Genomic DNA, 27,133 nt, shown 5'->3' on the forward strand with positions numbered 1-27,133 from the left:
TGATAAAATGTCACATAGCAAGGCTCGTGAGAGGGTCGATAATGACTTGTAGGATTGATACCTCCTATAGGTGACACTAGAGTTCTAATCCTCTTCATCTCTGAAGAGGCAATGTGCATATTTAATTTTCCTGAGGAGCACTGCATGGCTTATAAGCCTCCTTACACTGGCCATGCCAAGAATATCACTCTCCACAAGAAGAAAGGTTACCCCTTAGATAACATACCTTATAAACTGTGATCAATATTGCCCAGGTAGAATGATGGATAAGTGAATTTGCATACAAGTGTACAAAGAAATTCCACATTTTATAGAAGACATAACTCTATATTTTGCAATGTTTAATACAATTAAAAAAATATTTGGTGAATTCACAGAATACAAAAACATACTTTGGACATCACTTCTTTGGTACAAAATAGTGTCTTTTTCTATTAGGAGACATGAAAACAACCATATAGAATGTGACTGAGACATCCATCCATTGGCATCAGTGGAAGATCGCTGCTCGGATATTCAGGTGCAAACTCTCCAGCATCTGAATTTAATCTCATTGCCATAATTTGTTAGACCCGTTTCCTCCCAAATAGTTTTTTTTTTATTTTTTAAAGAATGAAAAGCATCCAATTCAGGAGACTCTATGTTTTACCGTACTTAAATGGGTATTCTCAAGTTAACTGCTTTAGTTAGCTAGGCAGAGTGAAAATAAGCAAGTTGGCAATTGATTTACTTTTTCTATCCGCTGTCATTCTCCTGCATCGAGAGCTTTTATCTTTCATAGTGTACAGCTGGTTTCAATAGGGCTCAGCCATTAGTATCAGCCCAGACCTTTGCTGACAGTAAACAGCTACATTTCAGGAGAGAGGTTAACTCCTAAAATCCCAGCCACCTTTGTCCAGCTTATTGATTTCTATGTAGCATTTATCTCCCTCTCAGCTTCTGAAAAGCTGCTGTTATAAATCTAGCAAAATCACCAGCCCTCAGTATCAGCTGCATTCTGAGCAGGTCTCCTAATCACAGCTCTCACTGTCCTGAACCGAGTGTTAGTTCAAATGCCATGTTATCTCTACAAGTATTATTCCAGAACAAACCACTGATAGCTGAATGTCTTATAGCAGAATTTGTGCTGAGCTTTATAGTTCTACTAATACTAAACATCTACTATCATAAGAACTCTCACTGAAGGAGTAGACCCCGCCCTGCCAGAAACCGGAAAGTAAGGAGACTGGAAAGTTGTGTGCTGCTCAAGAGACGACTTGAGGATAACCCTTTAATCCTCTGGAACATTATAATTGCAGAACTAGTGCCTAGTGACTATCTTGAGGATTTAGGTACGAGACTCTCTTTGCAAGACGCTTTTTGGTTTTCCCTTAAGACGAAAAAATCTTTGGTACATATTTAAAATGGGTCTATTGGCAATCCCAACATGTCTGTTTTCTTATGCAATCTTATGTAAAATAACAACTGGATGTTAGCATTGCCATTTTCAATTGGGCTATGTCCCTACACCCTCTGACACTGTCTATTCAGTGCTGACAACATCAGATTAGGAAGAAACCCGACCTATAGTTAAGAGGAAGGCTAATGCACAGTTGTTAATTTATTCATGAGTTTCTAAGTGGACGGCACAATGTAGAATTCTAAGAGAAGATAATTCCAGAATTATTATTTGATGGAGAATACAAATAATTGTAAAACAGACATGTCAGGGAAGCCGAAGCACCTCTTGTGAAGGCATTTCATAATCGCTGCCTCGCTAATTCTAGATTTCTCTGACCTCCATACGATGTGATCACATCTGGAATCTTTTACATAGCATTGCATACAGATAAAAAAAAATTTTCATGATTAAAGTTTGCATTTCATTCACAGAGACAAGGTTTAATACTGATATGTAAATTTACACAGGTCTCAAAAAAGTGATCCTGATCTGTCTATACAATATACAATATAATTCTATATTTGAAAAATAAATGTTTCCCTCTGATATAACACATTAAAAAAAAAAAAAAAACGTTTACACAAATAACATGCAGAAGTGAATTTCGTGAATGTCTGTCGGGATGTTATCAATTGTGTATGATACAGATAAGTAAAAAAAAAACAATGAAAATGCTTCTGAAGCACCAATATGGTCAAAGGCAGCAATTTTTGGTCACTGTGACTGATTGTACCAAAGTATTAGATTATGAAGATTCCTTTTGTTAAATATGGAAATGTAATGTGCTCTTAGATTCCTTTAAAAGGCTACATTAAGGCACGTGGCAGGAATATAAAACATTTAGCAAGTCAGGATAAAAATGGCTCATGAGGATGGGTGAAATCTACATGAAGGTGCGAAATAAAAGCGTGAAAGGTGATCTGTATAAGTGCACCATCCAAAGGATGCTTTGAAGAGGAGGTTGCTTAGAAAGTGCTAATTGAGGAAAACACAGGAAGCTTAGAAGGCACTTGGCTAACCAGTAATTTGAGAATCTGGTCACTGACTTGACTCCTCTTGGGTGTTGACCTTGAGCTATGGTTATGTCAACGAGATCCCTACAGGAATTCACAAGCTGTAAGTATTTTCCAAGGTCTGAAACATTGCAAATGAATCGAGATAGTTCCTTGATGCTTCAACTTTCCTTGAATGGCTTTCAGAACTAGATAACGTAAATCCTCTGTACAACACATTGGCACAATCCTCAAACCGATGTGTGTACATTACCATAAGCCAATGTGATCTCTGCCATTACACATACATAAACACTTTGGCACATATATTCTTGGCGTTCACGTGGGTCAGGTCCAAGGTGATTGCACCAACCAATCTGTGATCCCAACCCGTGGCTGTGGAGAGCCCATTTTCCTAGCACGTGTTGGCATCTCGGTCATTTTGATCTGTGACATGTATGGCACATGCTGTTTTGGCTACACAAACTACACAGTAGTTTCACTCTTCCAGAGACCCGTCTTCATGACTGTAGTGCTCTCCGCAGGTGCAAGGTTGATGTCATACTTGCTACCCTTTAAGACCCCATTCTGGTTGCCTGTGTTAAGAGGGTAGGACCTCCGCTTGGTCTCCCTTTCCATGCTATTTGCTTGTTTTAGATTGTCCCGACTGGCACTTTTTCTCTGCGCTCTAGCAAAGTCCTGTGCCTGTTGCCCACTGCTGTCACTTCCTTCAGAGTGGGTAAGTGCACCCTCTGGGTCCCTAGCTGCCACCGCCCTGCCATTGTTCAAAGGGCTGTTCTTGCTATGATAGCTTTCAGAGTGGCTATTGTGGACACTGCCACTTTCGCTGGAAGGCAGGTCAGCAGAAGGTCCTCGTAGCACCTTTAACCTGTGGTGTTTTCCTTCCCGATACTGCTTAGTTCTGCTTTTATGGTTCCTACGACCATGCAAATTATTCATATATCGACTTGGAGCAGTCACAAATTTATTGTTGGTTGGCTCGCTCTCTTCACAGCTAGGTGGTTTAGGTGGGCAGATTTCTGCCTGGCTTTGAGCCACTTGTAGATTGGTGATTTTGCAAGGTCCAGTACTAGAGTTAATACTGTTGCTTGGGGATGATGTAGACTTAGCGGAGTGTTCCCCTTCAGGGTTGCACCCGATATACACCTGTGGGGAGTCATCTACAGGGGAGCTGGTGTGCACATATGCTTGGATTGGTAATGAGTCTGTGTACGAATGGCAGCACGAAAACCAAGAGCGCTGGACATCTTGACGTCGCACACAGTGGTGTATAAAGATGTACAGCCCTAGGGCAACTGCTGTCACCCCATAGAGATAACTAAAGATAACATTTAAATACCATTCTTGTGATACAGCAAAGGCTCCAAAAATCCAGAGGACAATATACAATATATGGACAATCACCAGAGACCAGAACTGCACTTGCAAGGAATACACGGTGTCTACATCCGGTGGGGCTGCTGAGTTAAGGGTCACAGATATGGAAGTCGAATCACTCAGAAGGTGACTTATCCCACCATGTGCATGCTGTACATCATTGGCCTCCGCAAGATCCTTTTGCTCCTTAGGTTGTAGCTTTAAATATATCCCAGCACAAAGAAGATATATCCATGTGACGAGTAGGATGAAACCCGCAGGTACATAGAAAGCACCGAGACTTGGCCTCCACACCAAACAGCAGCTGAGGAAAAAGACACACAAGTTAATGTGCAACTGCATCCCGCCATAATGGAGCAAATACTTAGCATTTCCCATGCGGGACACTTACTAAGGACTGTTGTCCCTGTAATTATTGATGTTCACGGCAGCAGTGATGCCGCATATAATTAGGGGGATCCCTCCAGCGATCAAGTAGAACCTAGAAACCAAAAATTGGGATTAATATGTAAGATGTCAGATTTAATTAAAGGCGTTTTCTTTTGGCCTCACCTGCCTGGTATAAGCCACTATACTTTTTTTGCCGAAGGGAACAAAAATGTATACCGCAATAGTAGCCTATTAGAGATGCATGCCATTATTAGCCTAGATAGCTAGATACATCTCAGACTTCTAACCCGTCATATGGCTTCAGTATGGGGTCTCAACCTGATCTGACAACATCGCTGTTTCACAATAGGGTTCTGCTGACTCCTGAAGCCTCTTGAAAACCTGGTTAGGAGGTTTCCCAGAATACTGCAACAGCAGGAGATGACACCATTGCAGGAAGGATGTTGTTGGGGTTTACCATGAGTAGAAGAAGAAAGATGTGTCTAAGCAGAAGATGTCACCATTACAGTAGAGCTGGGATGATTAAAAGAGTACTTCAGGGGTTGAAAATTATTGATGTTTCAGGCAAATGTATAGCTATGTCCTTTCTTAACTTGTCTTTAGACCTGACATATCACCATATGTGTTGTGTGAGATGTACAAAAATCATTCTAAAAAAGTTACTGTGTACTAGATGCCGTCATCACCCATAAGCTCCCATGTGAAAAAAGCAGCCATTTTAGGGATGTAAGTCTTTATTGAAGGGTTGTGACAGATACAGCGGACGGGTGGATCAACACATCTGTATCTTAACAAAGTATTGGTACCATTTATCTATATATATATTATAACAGAGGCTAAAAAAAAAATAATGATCACTGAGGACTCTGGACTCATTAAAGAGGTTGTCCACTACTTGGACAACCTCTTCTCGATTGCTATATTCCCCTATATAAAATAAAAAACTGCCTGCTCTCACCTCTGGTCCCGGCGCTGTTCCAGTGATGTTAGCGCTGTGTCTCCTGGGACTCGCGTGAGGCTGTTATGTTATGTGATCCCTGCAGCCATTCAGTGGCCGCTAATGAGCCACTTCACTCTTGACTTCCTTCGGATGTAACTGAACATGAAGCAGTCAGAGAACACAAGCAGTTCTCACTTCTTCCGGATATCTGTTTCATCCAATGTAAGTGAGAGTGACGCTGCCCATTAGCAGCCGCTGATTGGCAGCAGGGCTCATATGACATAATGTCAATCAAGCCCTGGTTCCAACATTGCTGGAATGACACCAGGACCGAAGGCGAGTACAAGCTGTTTTTTATTTATCATGGTGGAATATAGTAATTGAGAAGGAGTTGTATAAGTAGTAGACAACCCCTTTAATAAAAGATTTTTATCCCTGAGATTACCTGAGCATTGGCCTCTGCGGAGGCTGTGCCACTTCTCCTTCCTGCTGTGGTTGAGGTTTGTGGGTCAGCTCCTTGTAGATAACTCTGGCTTTAAGGCCCATCCAAAGAAGAGTAGACAAGGAAGAATAGTGCAGAATGATGCTGACCTGAGAAGGAACATATGGACCTTAATTGCAGGATGAGTGTCTTGCGTGAGCTCTAATAATAGATTTTACAGTATGGGATCTTTTATGGGATTCATGGAAACTTCTAAGTAGGGGAGGTTTTCACAGATTGGAAAAACAGCTTTCGAGCAGACTGTTTAACAAATGAAATTACACTTCTACTTCTGTGCCCCACTAGAAGGCGCCCCTTGGACAGACTTTTCTGGGGGGCTTTTTTGAAATACGCCATGTTTTTCCAATCATAGACAACTTCTTTGAAATAGTGATGCCTAAAAATTATCTGTACATTATACAGTAAGGTTAATTTTTGGACCAGCCAAAATGCAAATGACATACAATTTGTTTTACGTGAACATGAAAGAAATGCCACAATCTGGTATTTTACATTTGTTTACGTCAGCATTCTAAGGAACGTACATCTTGAATTCCCTGAAAGACTATGTTCTGCGGAGCACTTACAGCTTGGCACACGATGAGGTATCCGGTAAGAGTTATTCCCCCGGCAAACACAGCTGATGTCATTGCAATGTGGAAGCAGAGATTGAGCAGCATGTGCCAACCTTTCCGGGAGATCTGGATGGAGCTGAGAAAGCACAAAAAGAGTCATGTCATTTTGTGATCATAATGTTGCTAATCAGTGTATTTTCCATAGACCTCACCAACCTGTGGTTTACAATGTACGTGATAATGGTGGTGAACAGGCAGAGTAGAAGTACAGCTGTACAGTAGATGACTTGGTGGAGGATGTCGGTGCCATGTTCAGTTGGTGATGGGAAAGTGTTCAGTTCCTGCCAGGAAATATATATTCATTGACATATGAATTAACTTCTGTTATGTGCCAGTAAGACAAATAAAACAGGGGTCCAGTATTAGAAGGAAACATCTTATTCCAGAAACAGTGTTCATGTTCTGTATATTGCAGATTAGCCTCAATCACTTAACTGCAGTTGAGCGGCAATACCAGACACATCCTTTAGACAAGAGTGGAGCTATTTCTGAAAAAACTAGACCCTTACAACTAGTGCTCTTAATTTTATTATTTGGAGAATTCTGAGAGTTTTATTTATTAAATGTAATCTTTCACCAGGTTGGTGCCAGCTAATCTGAGAGCAGCATGATGTAGGGGCAGAGACTCTGATTCCAGCGATGTGTCACTTACTGGGCTGCTTGCTGCAATATTGATAAAATCCCTGTATTGTCATCAAGGGATTATCACTAGAGGACTAGTAAACCTGCACTCAGGTAGTCAAACTATGCCTCCAACTCTGATTGGCAGCTTTCTTTGCACACTGTGCATAGGCAGAAATTTGCCAATCAGTAGTGTGTGTGTGGCACAGCGCTTAGCATTCATTCGTGGACTGGTAGATCTGTAGCAGTTTAAACAGTGATTTTATAAACACTGCAGCAATCAGCTCAGTAAGTGATACATCGCTGGAATGAGGCTGCTAACAGACGGGGTAGCAAAAACCCGATGACAGATTCCCTTTACATTTTAGTGACGGGAAAACTCCTTTAAGAATTAGTATTGGCCTCAGTGCGCAATATTGAATATCAGATATTAGTACCATATCTTAGAAGATGCAGAAAGAAATGGATCACATGACCTTACCGTCAGCACAGCAAAATTGCTGAGTTGTTGGCATTGCATGCTGGTGATATTTGGCTCCTCCGATAGGAGCTGGCAGCCCTCTGAGCTCCAGCCTCCATATCCTTCCAAGGCTTTGAAGTTCCACTGTGCCGGAAGAGGGTCAGATCCCTTCACCAGGTGCCGGAGAGTAACCGTGACCGGTTCTGTGAGGTTGGTAATGCCACAACCACCTGAAAAATAATAAAGTACTCTAATCAAGTATTTCCCGTGTTTTATGAGCTTATCCCTCTATTATAGAATGATGATATACGGACTGGCTGCATGCCATGCTGCTCTTCTAAGTCTCTGCGGGCAGCACAGTGCCAATCCAGCTTCACATGAAATAGGAATAGGGCTAGGGATATGCTAAACATGAGGTTGTCAGGCACTACAAGGTCCTTGGCAATTATTTTGGATATCTCAGACTACTTTGTTAACATCGCAGTTGGCGTTAGAAACTGGCGCATGCATAGTGTTGTGCATTGTTATTATATGAAGGCCGCTGATGTAAGGGTCTGGACATGCGCTCCTCTATTCGCGGCCAGAAGGAAATTTTCTTTCCTTGGATTATTACACTACTTGAATCACTGTATTAGGGCTCACTCACAGGAGAGTACAATCTCTCACCAGAGAGAATCCAGCAGATTATGTAAATGACACTCTGATCAAACTCTGATTAGAGTGTGAGCATAGTGTCTCTCTGGTATTACAACCTTAGCATACTGTGAGGAGAAGATGGAGAGCAAAATGTCTTCATCTTCTCCATTCTGCCAGTCTGCGGAAATTGGACTGCACTCAGATGTCATTTGAGTGCAGTCCAATGCTTGCCACGTACCCATAGACATGAATGGGTACGCATGCTCTTATTTCAAAGTGAAATCGCTGCATTCTGTAATATTTTTTCACTGGCAGATTCTGTCCATGAACAAAATTGGGCATCAGCACTGCCCCATTGAACAATATTGGTTCGAGTGCTCTGCAATAAAACATCGGATAGCACTCGTCTCTTGTGAGCGAGCCCTTAAATGTATCATTTTAGGACATCTGTAAATATTATTACAAATCAAACCAGAATGTCCTCCTTCTTCTACACTTCTGTTCTTAAAATTTATACCTAATTGAGTTAAATGTTCGAGCCCCAAATACCTAAAACTCCAATCCAGTTTCTGATTTTGTTATAAAGTCACTGGTGATTACTTACGGGTTCCAACATACATGACCGGTGTGGAGATGCTTCGTTTTTTCCCATCTTCGGCCCACCGTGATGAGTTCCCTACGATACTAAACAGCTTCCCGTTCCTGAAGGCCAGGACTTGAAGTTTGCAGGTTTGAGAGGAGGACAAAGCAAAGAGGCTTTGAGGTAGATGGACAGCGGCCAAAGCAAGACTGTTCTGGAGGGAGAGAAAGAAAACAGTGACAATCACTGATGGAAACTGCTCTTATTACGCATCATGTTGTCTACTGTTACTATATAACATAATACTATGGGTTACATATAGGAGCGAGAAGATGTGCGGCCAACAATGTCACTAAGAGAACTGCAGACTCTCGATGGAATGGTTAGACACACCACAATGGGCGCATTAGCTAACAAAGACCACGGTAATATGGCAGCTTCCCACCGAGGCCAGTTTTCGTTTTTTGCTCTTTAGTTTTTCCTCCCCTTCTTCCAAGATCACAAACTTTTTTATTTTACCATTTAGGAGGGCTTGTTTTTTTTGTGTGACAAGTTGTAATTTTTAATGACACCATTCATTTACATACTATGTACTGGAAAACTGGAAAAAAAATCCAAATGAGGCTATATAGTTTTTACTTATAATTCTGCAATTCCGCAATTCAATTGTTTTTTGGGTTTTGTTTTGATGGAGTTCATTGTGCAAGAAAAATGGTCCAGCAACAAGGTCCTCCGGGTAGGTACAACTACAGTGATAATATTCTTGGTAGTTGTTTTTTTTTTTATTTTAGTAGTGAAATAAATTCCCAAATTTGGAGGAAAAAAAAAATACATATATTTGTATATATTTATATATTTTGTGTCGCCATTTTTTAAGACATGGAGTTGTGGGAGGAGACTTGGCAGAGATACCAAAAAAGTTTATCTTTTTCGATTTTTCTAATATCTCCATTTTTAATGGAAGAACAGGGAAGTAGTTAATTTTTTTTTTTTACATTTTATTTTTACCTTGTTCAATTTTTCTTTTTAGTTTCCTTCGGGGAATTTGGACTAGCAAACATCTGATCATTTGTGCTATATGCTGCAATACTGTACAGTATTGCAAAATATAGCTAAAATCACAGTTTCCTATGAATCAAAGTACTGAAACGGCAGCCATGTGGGCCTTTAGCAGACTTCTGACTGTGCCGCAGGGGAAGGATGGAAATATGTTGCAGGCAGCGGAAGAATTGGAGCCTAGAATGCGAACTCCCAGTGAGGCGGTCACCTTAAATGCCACTATTATAAATTAAATACACCCGCACCAGACATGCACCATTGATGTTTGGCGGATGTTGGGAAGGAGTTAAATACACTAAATGACCGGCATAGTGCCTTGAAAGATTATTTACAGGTTACCTTCTAAAATCATTTTGTGATTTGGAATGCAGACTGATGACATTAGCCATGTTTTAGGTACCTTGACATGGAAGTTTGTCAGGGAGATGTTGGTTTGCCCGGTCGTACAGCGGAACTTCAGTCGCGGATCAGTATGTGTGCTGGCCTCTGGTTCTTTCCTGTCCCTGTCTGCCTTTTGGTTACCTCTTCCTCCATCTCTTCGTTGGAAGGCTGTGCAACCTAGACCAACAAAACTGCTGGGCATGATGAGGAAGGCCTCTAAGGCAATGTTCCTTGTGCTCTAGAAAAGCAGAGAATTAAATTATTAAGGCACGTAAAATTAAGAATTAAATAACCACTGTACGAATATTGGTGGATTCCAATCTCATACCACAGACAGGTCCTGAGAGTCACTGCTGAGAGTCAGCCCTGCAATCTTCTCAACTGTCTGGACAATACTGCTACAAGCTTTGTCCTCCACCTGGGCCATCCACAAGATATGGTCGTCCACCATCATCATGTTACTGGCCATCTCCAACATAACGTCTGCCAGCTGCAGGAATAATAACATTTTCAGCAAACTTAATTTTTTTATATTGTATACCCCCTCAAAAGTCTAAAAACTGTGATACAACTTACATCTTTCACTTGGCCAACTAAGCCAATAAATTTTTCCATCATCTGAGCCACATAGATGACATCCATCAGGTCAGAGAAGTTAGCCGCTTCTGCCGTATACATCCGCAACTGGTGAGCCAGCGTCAGCACGTTAGATTCATTGATTGGCATCTGAAGAGTAAACTGAGATTTAATACATAATAATGTCCTCTTTCTCTCTGAGAGAAGAGACAATTTGCATATTTAATTTCCCAGAGGAACATGCAAGGCCTTTAAGTCTCCTCATACTGGCATGCCAGACCTGGCTTGTCACTCTCCACAAGGAGAAACCTTACAGCTCAGGTCCCAGTCTTAGCCTCTCACCTAGCCAAATCAGATCTCATATTTTGCACTGACGAGGGGCAATACCCTGAAACACTGTGTTGGGATTCTGGTTTGACTTTTATTCTAACTCATATTGCAAGACTCACTAAAGGGTCGATAACACTGTTCAACAAGGTTTTTGTTTCCTGCATGAAATTGGGTGAATCTTATCAGAATTGCCATGCTGAGTTCAGAAATAACTTCAGAATTTCTCTATTTTTAGGATTTTTGAGAAGAATGCAATTCTATGTATGCACTGAATACTGTCAAATTTGTAGTGGCATGTGATATTCCGAATGCAAAAGTCAGCAACAGCGAACAAGTTTAGAAATGTTTTGCCATTGATTTTCGTTTATAATCACTGTCCGATGATTCACGGACAAGATTCCAACAATAGTCACCCAGCATCGAGGGACTCCACCTCCCCTGGTACCGTTTCTCCATCTGGGAAATGTCTTGATGAAAGCTTTCACCATGTTAATCACTTACAGCGCCGAGGTTTGGTGGGAAAAAGTCAATGTGTGAATGAAGAAAATGTGTTTTAAGTGACATGTTGCACTTGATTGACTTGTAAGCCAGAAAAAGACTTTCAACCTGTTCTTCGATAGGTATCGAAGGGTAGACATTGCCATTGTGTAGCAAGACAGCCTTCAAACTTAAGATCGATGAATCAATGAACAGTCGCCATTCCTTTGGGTCATGGTCAACTCCAAGGACAGAAAACAATCCAGTAATATCACTGCAAAAAGTGAGACTGTCAGCTTGACTGAAATATTTGGTCAAATTTTTGCAGATGGAAATGTCATTCTCCAGCAGGACTTGGCCCCTGTCCACACTGCCAAAAGTACTAATACCTGGTTTACACACAACAGTATCACTGTGCTTGATTGGCCAGCAAACTCGCCTGACCTTAACCCCATAGAGAATCTATGGGGTATTGTCAAGAGGAAGATGAGGGACACCAGACACAACAATGCAGACGAGCTGAACGCTGCTGTCAAAGCAACCTGGGCTTCCATAACACCTCAGCAGTGCCACAGGCTGATCGCCTCCATGCCACGCCACATTGATGCAGTAATTGATGCAAAAGGAGCCCCGACCAAGTATTGCGTGCATTTACTGAACATACATTTCAGTAGGCAAACATTTCTGATTTTAAAATCATTTTTCAAGCTGTTGTTATGAAGTATTCTAATTTACTGAGATAATGACTTTTGTGTTTTCATTGGCTGTAAGCCATAATCATTAACATTAACAGAAATAAACACTTGAAATAGATCACTCTGTGTGTAATGACTCTATATAATATATGAGTTTAACTTTTTGTATTGAAGAACTGAAATAAATTAACTTTTTGATGATATTCTAATTTTGTGAGAAGCACCTGTGTATGAGGAGCCCATGCTCTGTCTTGGTCACCAATTTTGCATACAAAATATAACTCATACACCTTCTTAACAACTGTAGTTATACGCCTTTTCTGGGCTTTAAGGGTATAATATCCACATATCTAACAAAAGAGATCACTGATATTGCGACACTGACGCGACATTCTGCAACTCGTTACTTATTAAACAGTTTTTCTCCTTATGAAATTTTCTGCAAAACAGAAGAAACACATGAAGACTACAGCGCCGTTACTGCTGCTATTATATAATGCTACTTGGAAATAGAGCAAAGTCTGACAGTTATGTCTGGGCATACCTGAGAGTGCACAACTAATGCAATGCATGATTGGACAGGGCTTAAGTGCTGTATATTATCATAAAGAGAGTCCATATTATTAATTTCATTGGTTATTTCTACCAAAAATACACTTCTGAAATAAAAAGTTTAATATAAGTGCCAATTTATTATGCACTATGTACAGTCCTTATCATTATAATGGTAAAATGAAAATATCTCAGAAATGGTACGTGCTACAGAAATTCTGATTACATTTCTGAAATCAGCGCCTCAAAATACATAAAGCTAACATATTTTAAAACAGGAAACAGAAAAAAAGTAAAAAATGTGTTGATCCGTGTAATGACCTGTAGGATTGCTACTTCCAGTAGTTGGCGCTAGAGTTCAAGTTCTCTTACTCTCTGAAGAGACAATTTGCATATTTAATTTCCTAGAGGAGCATGCATGGCGTTTAAGTCTCCTCATGCTGGCATGCCAGACCTGGCTTGTCACTCTCACAACGAGAATCCTTACCCCTTGGAATACATAATAATGAAATCCAAATGACTGAAGCGTGGTTGATAGAAGTGTGTACAGCTAGACCCTAGGTGGAGGCCTTCTAAAATGCGAGTCTCAGTAGTACCCAATGTACAAGCATTACAAAGCAGACTAATCAATGAGAAAGGCGTAATACCTCACTGACCCCAAAGAGTCCCTGCATGAAAACTATACACACTGGATTTCCCACTGATTGGAGCTCACTGCGGACCACCCTATGGCTGTGCATACTAGTGACTAAAGTTACTGTCTACAACAGATATCCTATTTTAGGGTATGTTCACACAGAGCTTTTTTGCAGTGTTTTTTTCCACGTGAACAAAGAGCGTTGGCAGTAAAAATGCTGCGTACATCACATAAATTTTTATGTATTTTTCATGCATTTAATTGAATGGGTTAAAAATGCAGCAAAAACATAGAAAGAATTGACTTGCACCGCACCGCAGCTCAAAAGAAACAAGAAAAAGAAAACGCACTGTGTGAGTGATGTTTTAGAAATCTCATTTATTTGGCTGCTATAAAATGATGAAATGCTGTGGTTTTGTTGGCACAAAAACATACAGAAAAAACGCAGCAAAAACGTTATGTGTGAACGAGCCCTAAGTGTGGAGCAAACGAAGCAGATTTTCAATGTGATTATTTGCGTTTTACAGTGCCAGTGTTGGGCATTTTTACCTGGTGTCACCTTTGTTCTTATGCATCTCTGTTTCTTAGATATGACCCTTTCTTCCTTGTATATAAATCTAGTCTTATTAGCCACCTGGGCATGGTCCTTAAAAAGACTTCTATAGGGATGTGTTGTTGACCATGCCCACTTGGATAAATTGACTATGGATAGTATATTCATGCACCTCTCAGTAATAGAGAGGTGCATGAATACAGATGAAATAATGACAGATCCAGGAGAACAACCAGGTAGGACATCTTCATGGCAAGTGACAGGCCCTCTTTAACCACATTATTAATGCAAACCTAGAAATGTCCCAACACAATAAGGTGACATGGGATGTAGTGATATCTAATAATATATAGTGTGTCCCCCAATATTCCCAGGCCTGCTGTACTCACAGACACAAAGGTGTACAGCACCCTGGTGATGTCGTTCTTGTACAGGCAGTTGGAATAGTTTCCTTCTTCCCACTGTCCCGATCGATCACACCGGCGTGAAGCTTTCTTCTCCTGTCCATTGGGTGAGACGGACATGAAAGGATACTGCAGGCAGGGCTGGTAGGACGTTATACCGGCCAGTGTGCGGGGCCACCTGTGGATACATCAGAACACATTGTAGTGAGTGAGGCACAAGGACCATCATAAGGGGAGGTTGTGGTGGAAATACATTCTAACTATTCCAACTAGTATTCTAATGTATCATACCAGACATTCCTAGGTTAACAAGCCCCCAATGAAATTTGGGGCGTGAGAGGAACAGGACAAAAATTGACACCACCATGGAAAAATTAGCACTATATAAAAAATCAATGATATTTTTCTAGGGGAAAATGGTTAAATACAAGAGTTGTTCTTAGTCTAAAGGACCCTATACACTTTAGACTACCGTCAGCCAACGTCGGCAGGCTCATCTTACAGTCTAATGTGTATGGGGCCTTACAGACCCTCCCATGCTGTCTACATTATGAAAAAAAATCATCCATGTTTAAAATTTTCATCTGATAGTCACTAGTCCGTGAAAGATCTTTCCGTGACAGATCACGGCCCCTAGACTGTCCTTCACTTAGTGTCACTGGACATGTATGGATGATTAGAAGGGCCAATATGGCCTAAAACGTGAATGACTGCATCGGCATTAGGAACATTTGCCAGATGTATTCGCAGATGTTCAAACATCAGCCTACAGATCTAACAAAAGGTTACCTTGACACTGGCACAAAAAAGGGTAATTCAACCTAATGTGAACACTGGACAAGTTATCTTAAAGGAGTTAACACAGCACTAGGTAGTGAACCATCACTTCTTCCACTTGTGTGAGGTTAAGGCCTTTGGTCCAACCTCGAACAAGAGCAAGAAGTGATACAGCAGCAGCCAATAGCGGCCACTGATTGGCTGCAGGGCTCACATAACATAACAATGTCATGCATGCCCTGGGAGACCCGGATCCGACGTTACTGTAACGGTGCCACGTTCATTAAAAAAAGGGTTGTATCGGTAGTGGACAACCCCTTTAAAGAAGTTGTCCACTACTTTTTCAATGATGACCTTATCCTAGGTGAGAATCTTCTGTTAGAGGTTATCTCCATGGTGCATTGTGAGTCATGATAACCTTTGCTACATCTGTACTTTTCATCTCTAGCCTGTATTCTTGTGCTATGCCATCCCCGTGCTTTCTAAGGTCAAGTACATAAATTTTAGCACATGTCATACGATGATGTCCCTTGGCCACCATCGTATGTCATAGCAGTCACTAGGGAGTAGACATTACCGATTGTTACTAGACATTGGAAAGATTCGCCTGATTGACTGTGTGTAATAGAACAGACATTTCTTGGTTCTGACATGACTGTATTTATACATAATGGAAAACCGCTTTGATTGTCTGTTACGCAGAAGAATCTGAGAGCTCTGGCGAGATCTTAAAGGTTTGAGATGGAAAACTCTGATCAAGAGAGCTGGCGGCAGAGCTTTGTGGGATGTTACTGATTTCAAACTGATCGTTTTTCCTGCAGAGCCCAAGTAAATAATACACGGAGCCCTGGAATGTCTGGAATAAATCAAAGTAAATATGTAATGGTGCCAGAGCTGCGAAAGTGGTTACAGCCAGCAGGGGGCCCGACTGGAGAAAAGGACAGGAAAATGTTATGCAGACAAACTGTCATGATAGCGTCCATTACAGAAAGAAACACGCAGGACAAGTCACACTGCACATTCTTTTTACACTTTTTGAACATTTAGCTTCACAGACACACGTATCGAGCCACAGCACGACCAACGTGTGGATGAGCCACCATCAGGAGAAGTTTACTGAATACATTGAGCTCAATATTAACACATCTCCCCCTAGTGGTGGTAGAATTGTATTATTTAAAGGGGTTTTCCCCACAAAAAAAAAATAATTTTAATCAACATGTTAATCAATAGCTCTTGGAATGATGATAATTTCCACAATTGGATGTGTTTAAAAAAAATGTTCCTGTGCTGAGATAATGTTATAAATGTGCCCCTGCTCTGTACTGTGTAATGGCTGTGTCTGACCGTGCAGGAACATGGTCTGATCATACCACATCTCCTGGGCAGGGGAGGAAGCAAAAGAGTATACAGACAGGACAGCACCGGATCACTGCTGATTCTTTCTGTGAGGTAAAACATTGATTAAAAACAGGCAGTGAAATGTTTTACTCACAGAAAGAATCAGCTGTGATCCCCTGCTGTAATATCTGTATACTCTTTTGCGTCCTCCCCTGCCCAGTAGCTGTGGTATGATCAGACCATGTTCTGTACGGTCAGACACAGCCATTACACAGTACACAGCAGGGGCACATGTATAAGATTATCTCAGCACAGGAGCATTTTTTTAAACACATCCAATTGTGGAAATTATTATTCTTAAAATATTTATTGATTAAAATTAACTTTGCTCATGGGAGAACCCCTTTAAAGGCAATGTGTCAGCACGTTTATACATATGGAAGTAGCGATATGGCTGTATAGGTGGTTGTACGCCTATAAAAATAAGATTTATGTGGAGATCGAGTGTGAATCATGAGATATCGAGTGTCTAAGTCATATGCAAATAAAGCTGTAAGTGCACTGGGGACTTGTCAGTGCACTTGGAAGTCGTCTAAAGTGCACTGACACCCCCCACTGCACTTCCTGCCTGCTTTGCATATGGCTTCTACTCTGGATTTCTCATTTCTAGCTTCATTGGATCTCTGCAAAAAAAGGTATCAATTACATTGTGGAGCCATCACTTATACAGCCATAGCACTACTTCAGGTTCTTATTATCTCCATGCATATTTTGTATAGTAGGCTTTGCACCCTGAAAAACAGAACTCCAACCATTACAGAGATATACAGAAATAAATACACAGCGACTGATTTGGCATTTTTGTGCTTCCTTATTCTATTTCAATTTGGTCTTAATTTCATTTGATATAATAATCTGGAGCATTATATAAATTTGGACATAGCATCAGTTTCTGTTCTTAGGGGTCAGACAGCTAAGGCCCCTAATGATCCTGAAAATGAAGCGGATGCATGAATAATTTCACGCCGTGTACACTTCTAACTTTTCTCTACGCTCCAGCCACCTAGCTATGTAGTGAACAGCAGTTGTCCCCATTTACTTGCATGGGGCTGCACAGTGGTTCCCAGCAAGGTGGGTGGCCAGGGTGCCACTATGTAGGGGGAAAGACTCAAGAAGAAGTGACCCCCATGATCAAAAAGTAAACTCTGGCATCAAAACGCACATTTATGGAGCTTGAAACGAAAAAGGGAGCAGCTAATATCCTCTCAGAAGTTCAGCTCTGAAAATGGCCATGTATAATATTCATGCTTAGGATGAACAGCGTTGTAGATTCCTCCCAGACAGGAGAGCACCGCAGGTGAAAATGATAAAGACTCGACACCAAACCTAGAAGTGGAACCGACAAAGAGAATAACTATAGTGGAAAAATTTCCCATTTCCATTCAGTCCCACTCCTGGTTTTGACATAAAGGGGTATTCCCATCTCCAAGATCCTATCCCAATATGTAGTAGGTGTAATAATTATAATAATAATAATAGCAAATACCTCTACTTAGAAATGTAGTCTAGTTCTTCTGATTCGCTATGTCACTTACCCTATGTGCAGGGCATTGCAGTAGCTTAGGGATCCATGGTTATGACCACTAACAACTAACTATCACTATATGAGTGGTCGTAACCATGGATACCTAAGCTTCTACAGTGATCTGAACATTGGGTAAGTGACATAGCTTATCAGAAGAACTATACTACTTTTCTAATTGAAGTTATTTGCTAATATTATTAATTTTTACACCTACTACATATTGGGATAGGATCTTGGAGATGGGAATACCCCTTTATGTCAAAACCAGGAGTGGGACTGAATGGAAATGGGAAATTTTTCCACTATAGTTATTCTCTTTGTCGGTTCCACTTCTAGGTTTGGCTTACAAGTACTGATTCATAATATGGAGGCTTCATGTGTATGATGTTATGTTAGGGACACGATGAGCAACCATGGAGAAAGATGAAAAAAATGCCTCCATCCGAATTCCATAGTGGGCCCCTAAGAATGTCAGCACCTGGTCTATGAACCCTGTCGCACGTCCAACATTGCCAAAGGAAGATAAAGCAGGATTTGATGTAACATCTGGTAATAGCTTCTGCCTGGATATTAACTCTGCAAATCTCTCATTTCCCCTGGTACCTACTCCTACATCCTTCTCTGTTTCAGAAGGCACAAGAAAGGAGAGCGGTGGGAGGAGAGGGGGCCGGCTAATTGAAGCCACATTGGCTGTACCGATAATTTATATTCCATAAAGCTACAGAGAGCGTTTGCTCTGCACGGCATATAGCCCTTTATTCTATGGCCAAGCGAAATTCCAACACCTTGAGTTTTACGCCCTGCGCGTTCTGCCAGGACCGACCATGTGAAAGGAGCCTTCACTACGACTCTAGCTAATAGCTTACAGATGGGATCGGACCTGCCCGGTTTAACACCTTCAGTGCCAAACCCAGTCGCTCCACAATCTGCAACTTCTATTAACATCCAGGTGTCCATTATAGGATCGCTTCAATCATACTTCTTTTCTTGCCATCTCTTTATGGCGGGGGTCCCTTGGGAGTAAATCACTTACCTCCATCTTGTAATAAAACACCACAACCGAGTTTTTACATTCCTTTTGTCCCGAGAGTTAATATAGTAAGCATATGCCAGAACGGACTATGATATTTTGCAAATTTTCTGATCCTTTGTCCAATTATTTCCCCCAGACTAACCCTATGATTCACTGTGTCATAAAATAAAATTGCTTGTAAATGTGGCAATGACCCCTCTCCAGCACTGTCAGCATATTAGCACCTATTTTCTGTCACAGGGATCACCATCATCTAATATTAGTGCCAAACAAATTAATGTGGCGCACGGAAGAACAGCTATAAAATAAGTATTACTACCGCCATGAAAACAGGCTGAGGTCATGAGATTCCTAAATGGCTGTGTTTGCTAATCAGCTATATAGTTCCAATTACTGGGTCAAACATGGAATTAGTTATAAATGGGAGTGACTAAACTATTGTGTCTCTTATTTACCATCCAAAAAAACATTAAGCCATGTCACTTGTATAATAGTATTACATCAGGGCATTATGAGAAGCCGCCCTTCCATGCAGAGTCGCCCTAGGCGCAGGATTTAAGGGGAATCTGTCTTCAGGTTTTTCCTATTTATTCTGAGAGTAACTTAATGTAATCCATGGATGTGTATAATACAATCAGTGTTTTCTCGGCAGGAGATTGTGACTGTGGGTCACATGCAAGGCAGTCCAGTTTATCTTTGTAACCCTGCCCCCATCACTGACTGCCAGCTTCCTGACAATGTGCAGTGTACACAGGAAGCTTCCAAACATGGGTGTGGGCGAGGTTATACACAGCTCAGCAGTCACAGTGACACATCACTGCAATCAGGCGCCTTTGCTCCTACAGTGTGCTGCTCTCAGATTCCATAGCAAAAACCTGCTGACAGATTCCCTGTAATTGCAAAAATATGGACCTAAATAAAACCCTGGGGCTTGTTTCACCCCCTTGTTTGGTAAACTTGTGTTATATGAAGAAGATCTAGTGCAGGTCCACATCACCTGGAGAGAAAAGAGACCAACCTAAGCTTGGAACTGTGTATGGAACTATGTACTTTTACCTGAAATCACCACATCTAATAATGCTTGGGACTCCTGTCTATCTGCACTGTAAGGCTTTGACTTTGGCAAACCTGGCCTTTGAATTACATGTTGTGGCCCTGGGTGCAAATTCCACCAAGGACAACATCTGCAAGGAGTTTGTATGTTCTCCTTGTGTTTGCGTGGGTTTCCTCTGGTTTCCTCCCACATTCCAAGAACATACTGATAGGGAATGTAGGTTGTGAGCCCCAATGGGGACAGTGATTATGATGTCTGTAAAGTGCTGCATAAAGCATAATAATAATAATAATAATAATAATAATGAAATTCCATAATGTGAATGTAAAGTCAGCAATGCACACGTAGCTAATCACTACAACACTCATCACTACAACAGCTTCTTTTTATAAAGGTGATGTCTTCGCATATTCAAAAAAAATATGTTGTCCCATGAATAACATCTATTACTCATCCACAGAGGTGAATAGTATGGTGGGCAGTGGTCACACATGCGCACTATCGCTCCAGTGACAAATATGTTCCAATTTTATTGTTGATCATACATTTATCTTTGGGATAAGAGATAAGTTTTAATTGACAATCACTTTAAGGCCTTGGGTTAGTTGAAGATACGTTTCAGAAAATTCATATTTGCCAAAAATCCTAAAATCTGGATCTTAACCCCTTTGCCCCCGAGGGTGGTTTATACGTTAATGACCGGGACAATTTTTACAATTCTGACCACTGTCACTTTATGAGGTAATTACTCTGGAACGCTTCAACGTATCACACTGATTCTGAAACAGTTTTTTCATGACATATTGTACTTCATGATTGTGGTAAAATTTCTTCGATATCACTTGCGTTTATTTGTAAAAAAATCGAACATTTGGCGAAAATTTTGAAAATTTCACAATTTTCAAAATTTTAATTTTTATGCCCTTAAATCAGAGAGAAAAGTCACACAAAATAGTTAATGAATAACATTTCCCACATGTCTACTTTACATCAGCACAATTTTGGAAAAAAAAATTTTTTTTTTATTAGGGAGCTATAAGGGTTAAAAGTTGACCAGCAATTTCTCATTTTTACAGCAAAATTTGCAAAACCATTTTTTTAGGGACCACATCACATTTGAAGTGACTTTCAGGGGCCTTTTTGACAGAAAATACCCAAAAGTGACACCATTCTAAAAACTGCACCCTTCAAGGTGCTCAAAACCACATTCAAGAAGTTTATTAACCCTTCAGGTGCTTCACAGGAATTTTTGGAATGGGGAAGAAAAAAATGAACATTTAACTTTTTTTTACAAAAATGTTACTTTAGACCCCAATTTTTCTATTTTTTCAGGGGTAACAGGAAAAAATGGACACCAAAATGTGTTGTGCAAATTCTCCTGAGCATGCACATACCCCATATGTGGGGAAAAAACACTGTTTGGGCGCACGGCAGGGCTCAGAAGGGAAGGAGCGCCATTTGACTTTTTGAAAGTAAAATTTGCTTGAATAATTAGCGGACGCCATGTTGCGTTTAGAGAGCCCTGATGTGCCTAAACAGTGGAAACCCCCCCATAAGTGATACCATTTTGGAAACTAGACCCCTCAGGGAACTTATCTAGATGTGTGGTGAGAACCTTGAACCCCCAGGTGCTTCACAGAAGTTTATAACATGAAGCCGTGAAAATAAAATTTTCACATTTTTCCCACAAAAAATGTTTTTCAGCCCCCAGTTTTGCATTTTCATAAGGGTAACAGGAGAAATTACACCATGGAACTTGCTGTGCAATCTCTCCTGAGTAAGCTGATACCCCATATGTGGGGGAAAACCACTGCTTGGGCACACGGCAGGGTTCGGAAGAGAAGGAGCGCCATTTGACTTTTTGAAAGTAAAATTTGCTTGAATAATTAGCGGATACCGTGTTGCTTTTGGAGAGCCCCTGATGTGCCTAAACAGTGGAAACCCCCCACAAGTGTCATTATTTTGGAAACTAGACCCCTCAGGGAACTTATCTAGATGTGTAGTGAGCACCTTGAACCCCCAGGTGCTTCACAGAAGTTTAGAACATGAAGCCGTGAAAATAAAAAAATCTAACTTTTCCACAAAAATAATCTTTTAGCCCCAAATTTTTTAGTTTCACAAGGGTAAGAAGAGGAAATGGAACCTAAAAACTGTTGTGTAATTTCTCCTGAGTATGCCAATACCCCATATGTGGGGAAAATACACCGTTTGGGCGCCCGTCAGGGTTCAGAAGGGAAAGAGCACTGTGTGACTTTTTGAATGCAAAAATGGCTGGAATCAAGAACGGACGCCATGTCGCATTTCGGGAGCCCCTGATGTGCCTAAATAGCGGAAACCCCCCACAATTGACTCCATTTTGGAAACTAGACCCCTCAAGGATTTTATCAAGGGGTATAGTGTACATTTTGAACCCAGAGGTAAGACAGAATTTGATAACATTAGGTCATCATACTGAATAAGTTGTCATTAGTCTTCAGCGTAAGTGCTCTCTACTTGAGTTTGCATCGGGTACTCGAGTATGCGCCATGTATCACGGGTGCTTGAGTGACATGCTCGAGTCCCTGCCCCAAATGTTTCACGGTTGTTAGACACCCAAAAGAAAACATGCGGGGATTGCTCGTGCATGGCAGGCGATACCAGCAACGTTTTTTTGGCCGCGAAGCATATGGGGAGGAGACACGAGCATGTCACTCGAACACCCACAATACTCAGTGCATACACGAGCACCCAATGCAAACTCAAGTAGCGAGAACTTGCGCTCTACACTGGTCACTATATCGTCAACATTTTTTTTTTCTTTACTTTTGAAAAAACCCCAACCCTAATACAACCCCAACCCTATCTCTATCCTAGCCCAACCTTATCCCAAGCCCAACCCTAACCCTAGCCCAACCCTAACCCCATCCCCCACCCTAATCCCACCCTCAACCCTACCCCAACCCTAACCCCAACCCTAACCCCAACCCCAACCCCAACCCTAACCCTAGCCCAACCCTAACCCTAGCACAAACCTAACCCTAGCACAAACCTAACCCCAACCATAATACAACCCTAACCCCAACCATAATACAACCCTAACCCTAAAGTTTATTTTTTTACACCGTTCCTCGTGTGGTATAAGTGATTAGACGACTTTATTCTTCGGGTCGGTGCGATTACAGCGATGCCAGATTCATATCGGGTTTTTATGACTGACAGCTGTCACACACTAAAAGACGCTTTTTTTTGCAAAGACTAGTTTTTGCATCGCCATATTTTGAGAGCTATAATTTTTCCATATTTTGGCCGACAGAGTCATGTGTTTTTTGCGGGACAAGTTGACATTTTTATTGGTACCATTTTCGGGCATGTGACATTTTTTGATCTCTTTTTATTCTGATTTTTGGGAGGCATAATAAACAAAAAACAGCAATTCCGGAATTGTTTTTATGGAGTTTTTTTTATGCTGTTCCGCGTGTGGTAAAATTGATAAGGCAGCTTTATTCTTCGAGTCAGTACGTTTACAGCGGTACCGCATTTATATCTTTTTTTTATGTTTTGGCGTTTTTACACAATAAAAACTATTTTCTAGAAAAAATAATTTTTTTGCATTGCTTTATTCTGAGAACTATAACTTTTATTTTTTGGATGATGGCGCTGTATCGTGGCTTGTTTTTTGCGGGACAAGATGGCGTTTTCAGCGTACCATTTTTATTTACATTCGTCTTTTTGATAACGTGTTATTCTATTTTTTGATTGGCAGTATGATGATAAAGCATTGTTTTTTGCTTCTTTTTTATTTATTTTTTTTACCGTGTTCACTAAAGGGGTTAACTAATGGGACAGTTTTATAGGTCAGGTCGTTCCGGACGCGGCGATACCAAATATGTGTACTTTTATTGGTTTATTTTTATTTTTTTCATAATAAATATATATTATGGGTTCAATATATTTTTATTTTTGGGGGATTATTTTTTTCAATTTTTTTTTTATTTTTATTTTCACTTTCCTACCCTTTTTTTTACTCTTACACTATGTCCCACTATGGGACTTTTACTTTTTGCAGCCTCATCGGCTGCATGGCATACAGAGCAGCAGCTCCCTATGTTATGCAGCCTGTCAGCGCTGCACACAGGGGAGATATTACTTTGGTCCTGCCTCCTGGTGACCCGGATGTTGTCATGACGACATCGGGTCGTCATGGCAACATCCGGGAAGCCGCGGCAGACATCGCAGGAGGCCGGCAGGAGAGGTGAGTATCGCGATCACCTCCCCTCTTGCCACCACAATGCTGCGATCGACTTCAATCATAGCACTGCGGGGGTTAAGGGGTCGGGAGCGGTGCACCGGGTGTCAGCTGATCGCCCCGCACCACTTGTGTGTGGGTGCAATCGCCTCTCGCGTAAGAGTACGTAGCTGGTCCATAATTCCCAGGGCACAGCTACGTACTATTACTGACGTCGTCGGAAAGGGGTTAAAGAGTAACCATCATTTTAAATTTTATTTAATAAATAAATAGTACACATGAAAATAAGAAACTTTTAAATCTATCTTATCAGAGAAATCTGCTTCTTTATGTTACATTACTGAGATAGGAGATGGCATTTACTACTGATAAGGGGAAGAATGGGAGGAGCTAGAGGCAGGACTTCTCCTTCCTCCTCCCGTCTACACAGAATTTTATCAATAGCAGCTGCCATCTCCTATCTCAGTAATGTAACATTCTGTATTCACTGAACACAGATATTTCACTAATAACTGAGAATTCTGAAAATTAATGATCAGTCCTTGAAGAGAAAGAAGCAGTTTTGTATAAGATATATTACAAAGTTTTTCATTTTCACGTATATTATTGATTTATGAAGTGAAAATTAAAACGACGGTTACACTTTAAGGGACCATTTTTCCTGATGTTTTGGGGCCATTTAATGGCAGCTCTTGTTCTTAGATTTCTCAGTTTTGAGGTTACAAACTTTAGGAAGTATGGAAGGTATCAGGTGCATTAGAAACTACCTTATCTGAAGTAGATGGATTGTATGACATCAGATTTATGGCAAAAATGATGGAGGAACAGTACCTGAAGTCTCCTCTGTTGTTGGTTATTCTGTCAGCTGGACAGTATGATGCCGAAGTTTCCAAAACCACCAGCTCCACTTTCTTGCTGATGTTGCCATATTCAGAGGAAACGCTGCACTCCCACTCACCATTGGCAGAAAGCAAGATGTTGGAAAGGATCAGGCCACTGAGAAAATAAGGAAAGAAGGTCAACTGAGGTGTTACCTACAGTGGAGACATGGATATGGATGAAACATGTATTGTAGCTACATAAGAAAAGCAGAGAAGCAGAGTAATCAATAATTAATACACAGAATCCTCTCCAAAGACCACAGAAAAGATCAGCCATAATCTAGACGTTTCTGTCACAGATTTGTATTTTCCTATCTTTCCTTATATACCCTATATATATTTGTCCACCTTTTTAAGAGACCACCTTCTAGATGACTTTTTCGTAGCAAATTTGTATAGTCTAAAAGAGGTGTCAATGTAATTCTCATCTTTTATATCTCATAAACAAGATATCTCCTCTATCTACAAGATAGGTGGTAAATGCATGATTGCCGGAGGTCCGAAGGTGTGTATTACAGAAGGGGAGATTTGAGAACAGCACAGCAAAGCCTCTCTCAGACTCCAGTGGTCAGACTAAGGACAAATTATTCCCATCTCAGCCATGAAAGGTTTAGATGGGAATAACCCTTTAAGCATTATGTTCATCCTTTAAAGGGAACCAGTCATATCCCCAGTTGCTATTAACCTGCAAATATAGGGTTAATCTGCAGGTTAATAACCTTCCAATGCTGTCCGGTCGCCTTACTGAAAGCACAGTAACAAGGAGAAAATTAACTTTATTTCTCCCAAAAGCTGCCAGCTTTCAGTCATAGAGCCATTCTGGTGTGATTATAGACACCAATCCATACACACTGAGCGGTGGCTATAAGCGCACCCTGGCACTGTGATTGACAGCTCGCTCTGCAGCACAAATGTGCAGAGGGAAATGTCAATCAAAGTACTGGGGTGGGCTTACAGCCTGTGCTACTAATGCTGTGAGCAGTGACTGAAGGCACTCCGGGCACGCCTCTATGACTGAAAGCCGGAGGCTCCCGGGAGGAATAAATTTAATTTTCATTTTAAAAAAGGCGGATGGATAACATCGGAACGCTATTATTCTGAGGATTAAATGGGTTGTCCACTATTAGGACAACCCCTTCTTAATATGAATGTTTGCCACGGTTAAAATAAAAACTCTTAACCACTTCCGGTGGTCACATCGTTCCAGTACTGTCTGCATTCGCATTCCCGGGGCTCATGTGAGGTTGATATCTCACCTGAGGCATGCGCCAAATCAGCGCCGGCTTCACTGTCCCTGCCTTCGCACAAATCGAACATGAACAGGAAGTCAGGGCTGCCACTGCTCTCTGAGTTCCTCTTGATGTTCAATACATTCGAAGGCAGGGACAGTGAAGCTGGAGCTAATTGCGCATGGAGCTCAGGTGGCATATCATCATCATGTGAGCCCCGGAAGCGCGAATGCAGACACCGCTAGAATGGTGTTGTCACCGGAGGTGAGTATAAGTGTTTTTATTTTAACAGGGGCAAACTTTCAGATTGAGAAGGGGTTTGTCACGGGTGTGTCAGATGTGACAGACAGTCGTCCTGCAGTTGGTTGCAGAAGATCTCTTTGTTTGGCATTACAGACATCTTCTTGAATCTGTCTCACTCTAGGACCCAGCGGCTACCTCCCTCTTGCTAATTGACACCCAGGTTTGGGTGTTTAAATACTTTCAGTTTGCTACAGGGAGGCGCTGGTAATATTCACATGTTCCCCTGTGTTTGACTTGGAGCTATTGGAGTCTGATTACTTCCTCTCTGGTGCTTGGAGGACGTTTGGTGTATGTCTCTGAAGTTGACTCAAGTTAAGTTACTTGTCCCAATGTGTGTCTCCCTTGTTGTCTTTAGTTTCTAGTGGGGACTGACTAGTACTCATCCCCCCACCTCCCCTCCCTATCCAGGGCCAAGCACTAGGGATATACAGGGCTTAGGTTCTTGTGCGGCGATTGGTGAGGAACCA

The 27,133-nt window shown here is 41.2% G+C and overlaps 1 protein-coding gene across 1 annotated transcript in view; it reads right to left on the reverse strand.

Annotated features, from left to right (window-relative positions):
• Window positions 1-326: 326 nt before the first annotated feature.
• The window catches only part of ADGRA2 (adhesion G protein-coupled receptor A2), a 214,395-nt gene continuing 187,588 nt past the window's right edge, over window positions 327-27,133 (reverse strand). The window contains exons 8-19 of the mRNA XM_073653551.1: window positions 25,085-25,249; window positions 14,224-14,416; window positions 10,591-10,740; window positions 10,343-10,504; window positions 10,034-10,252; window positions 8,599-8,788; window positions 7,380-7,588; window positions 6,434-6,558; window positions 6,230-6,353; window positions 5,607-5,752; window positions 4,223-4,312; window positions 327-4,135 (exon numbers count right to left, since the gene is read on the reverse strand). Of these exons, the coding sequence (XP_073509652.1) occupies window positions 2,920-4,135; window positions 4,223-4,312; window positions 5,607-5,752; window positions 6,230-6,353; window positions 6,434-6,558; window positions 7,380-7,588; window positions 8,599-8,788; window positions 10,034-10,252; window positions 10,343-10,504; window positions 10,591-10,740; window positions 14,224-14,416; window positions 25,085-25,249 (2,989 nt within the window). The 3' untranslated portion in view covers window positions 327-2,919. The remainder of the gene's footprint in view (window positions 4,136-4,222; window positions 4,313-5,606; window positions 5,753-6,229; window positions 6,354-6,433; window positions 6,559-7,379; window positions 7,589-8,598; window positions 8,789-10,033; window positions 10,253-10,342; window positions 10,505-10,590; window positions 10,741-14,223; window positions 14,417-25,084; window positions 25,250-27,133) is intronic.

This window comes from Phyllobates terribilis, unplaced genomic scaffold (assembly GCF_046119375.1).
Source record: "Phyllobates terribilis strain yellow unplaced genomic scaffold, ASM4611937v1 Scaffold_11__3_contigs__length_659146591, whole genome shotgun sequence".
Taxonomy (NCBI): Eukaryota; Metazoa; Chordata; class Amphibia; order Anura; family Dendrobatidae; genus Phyllobates; species Phyllobates terribilis.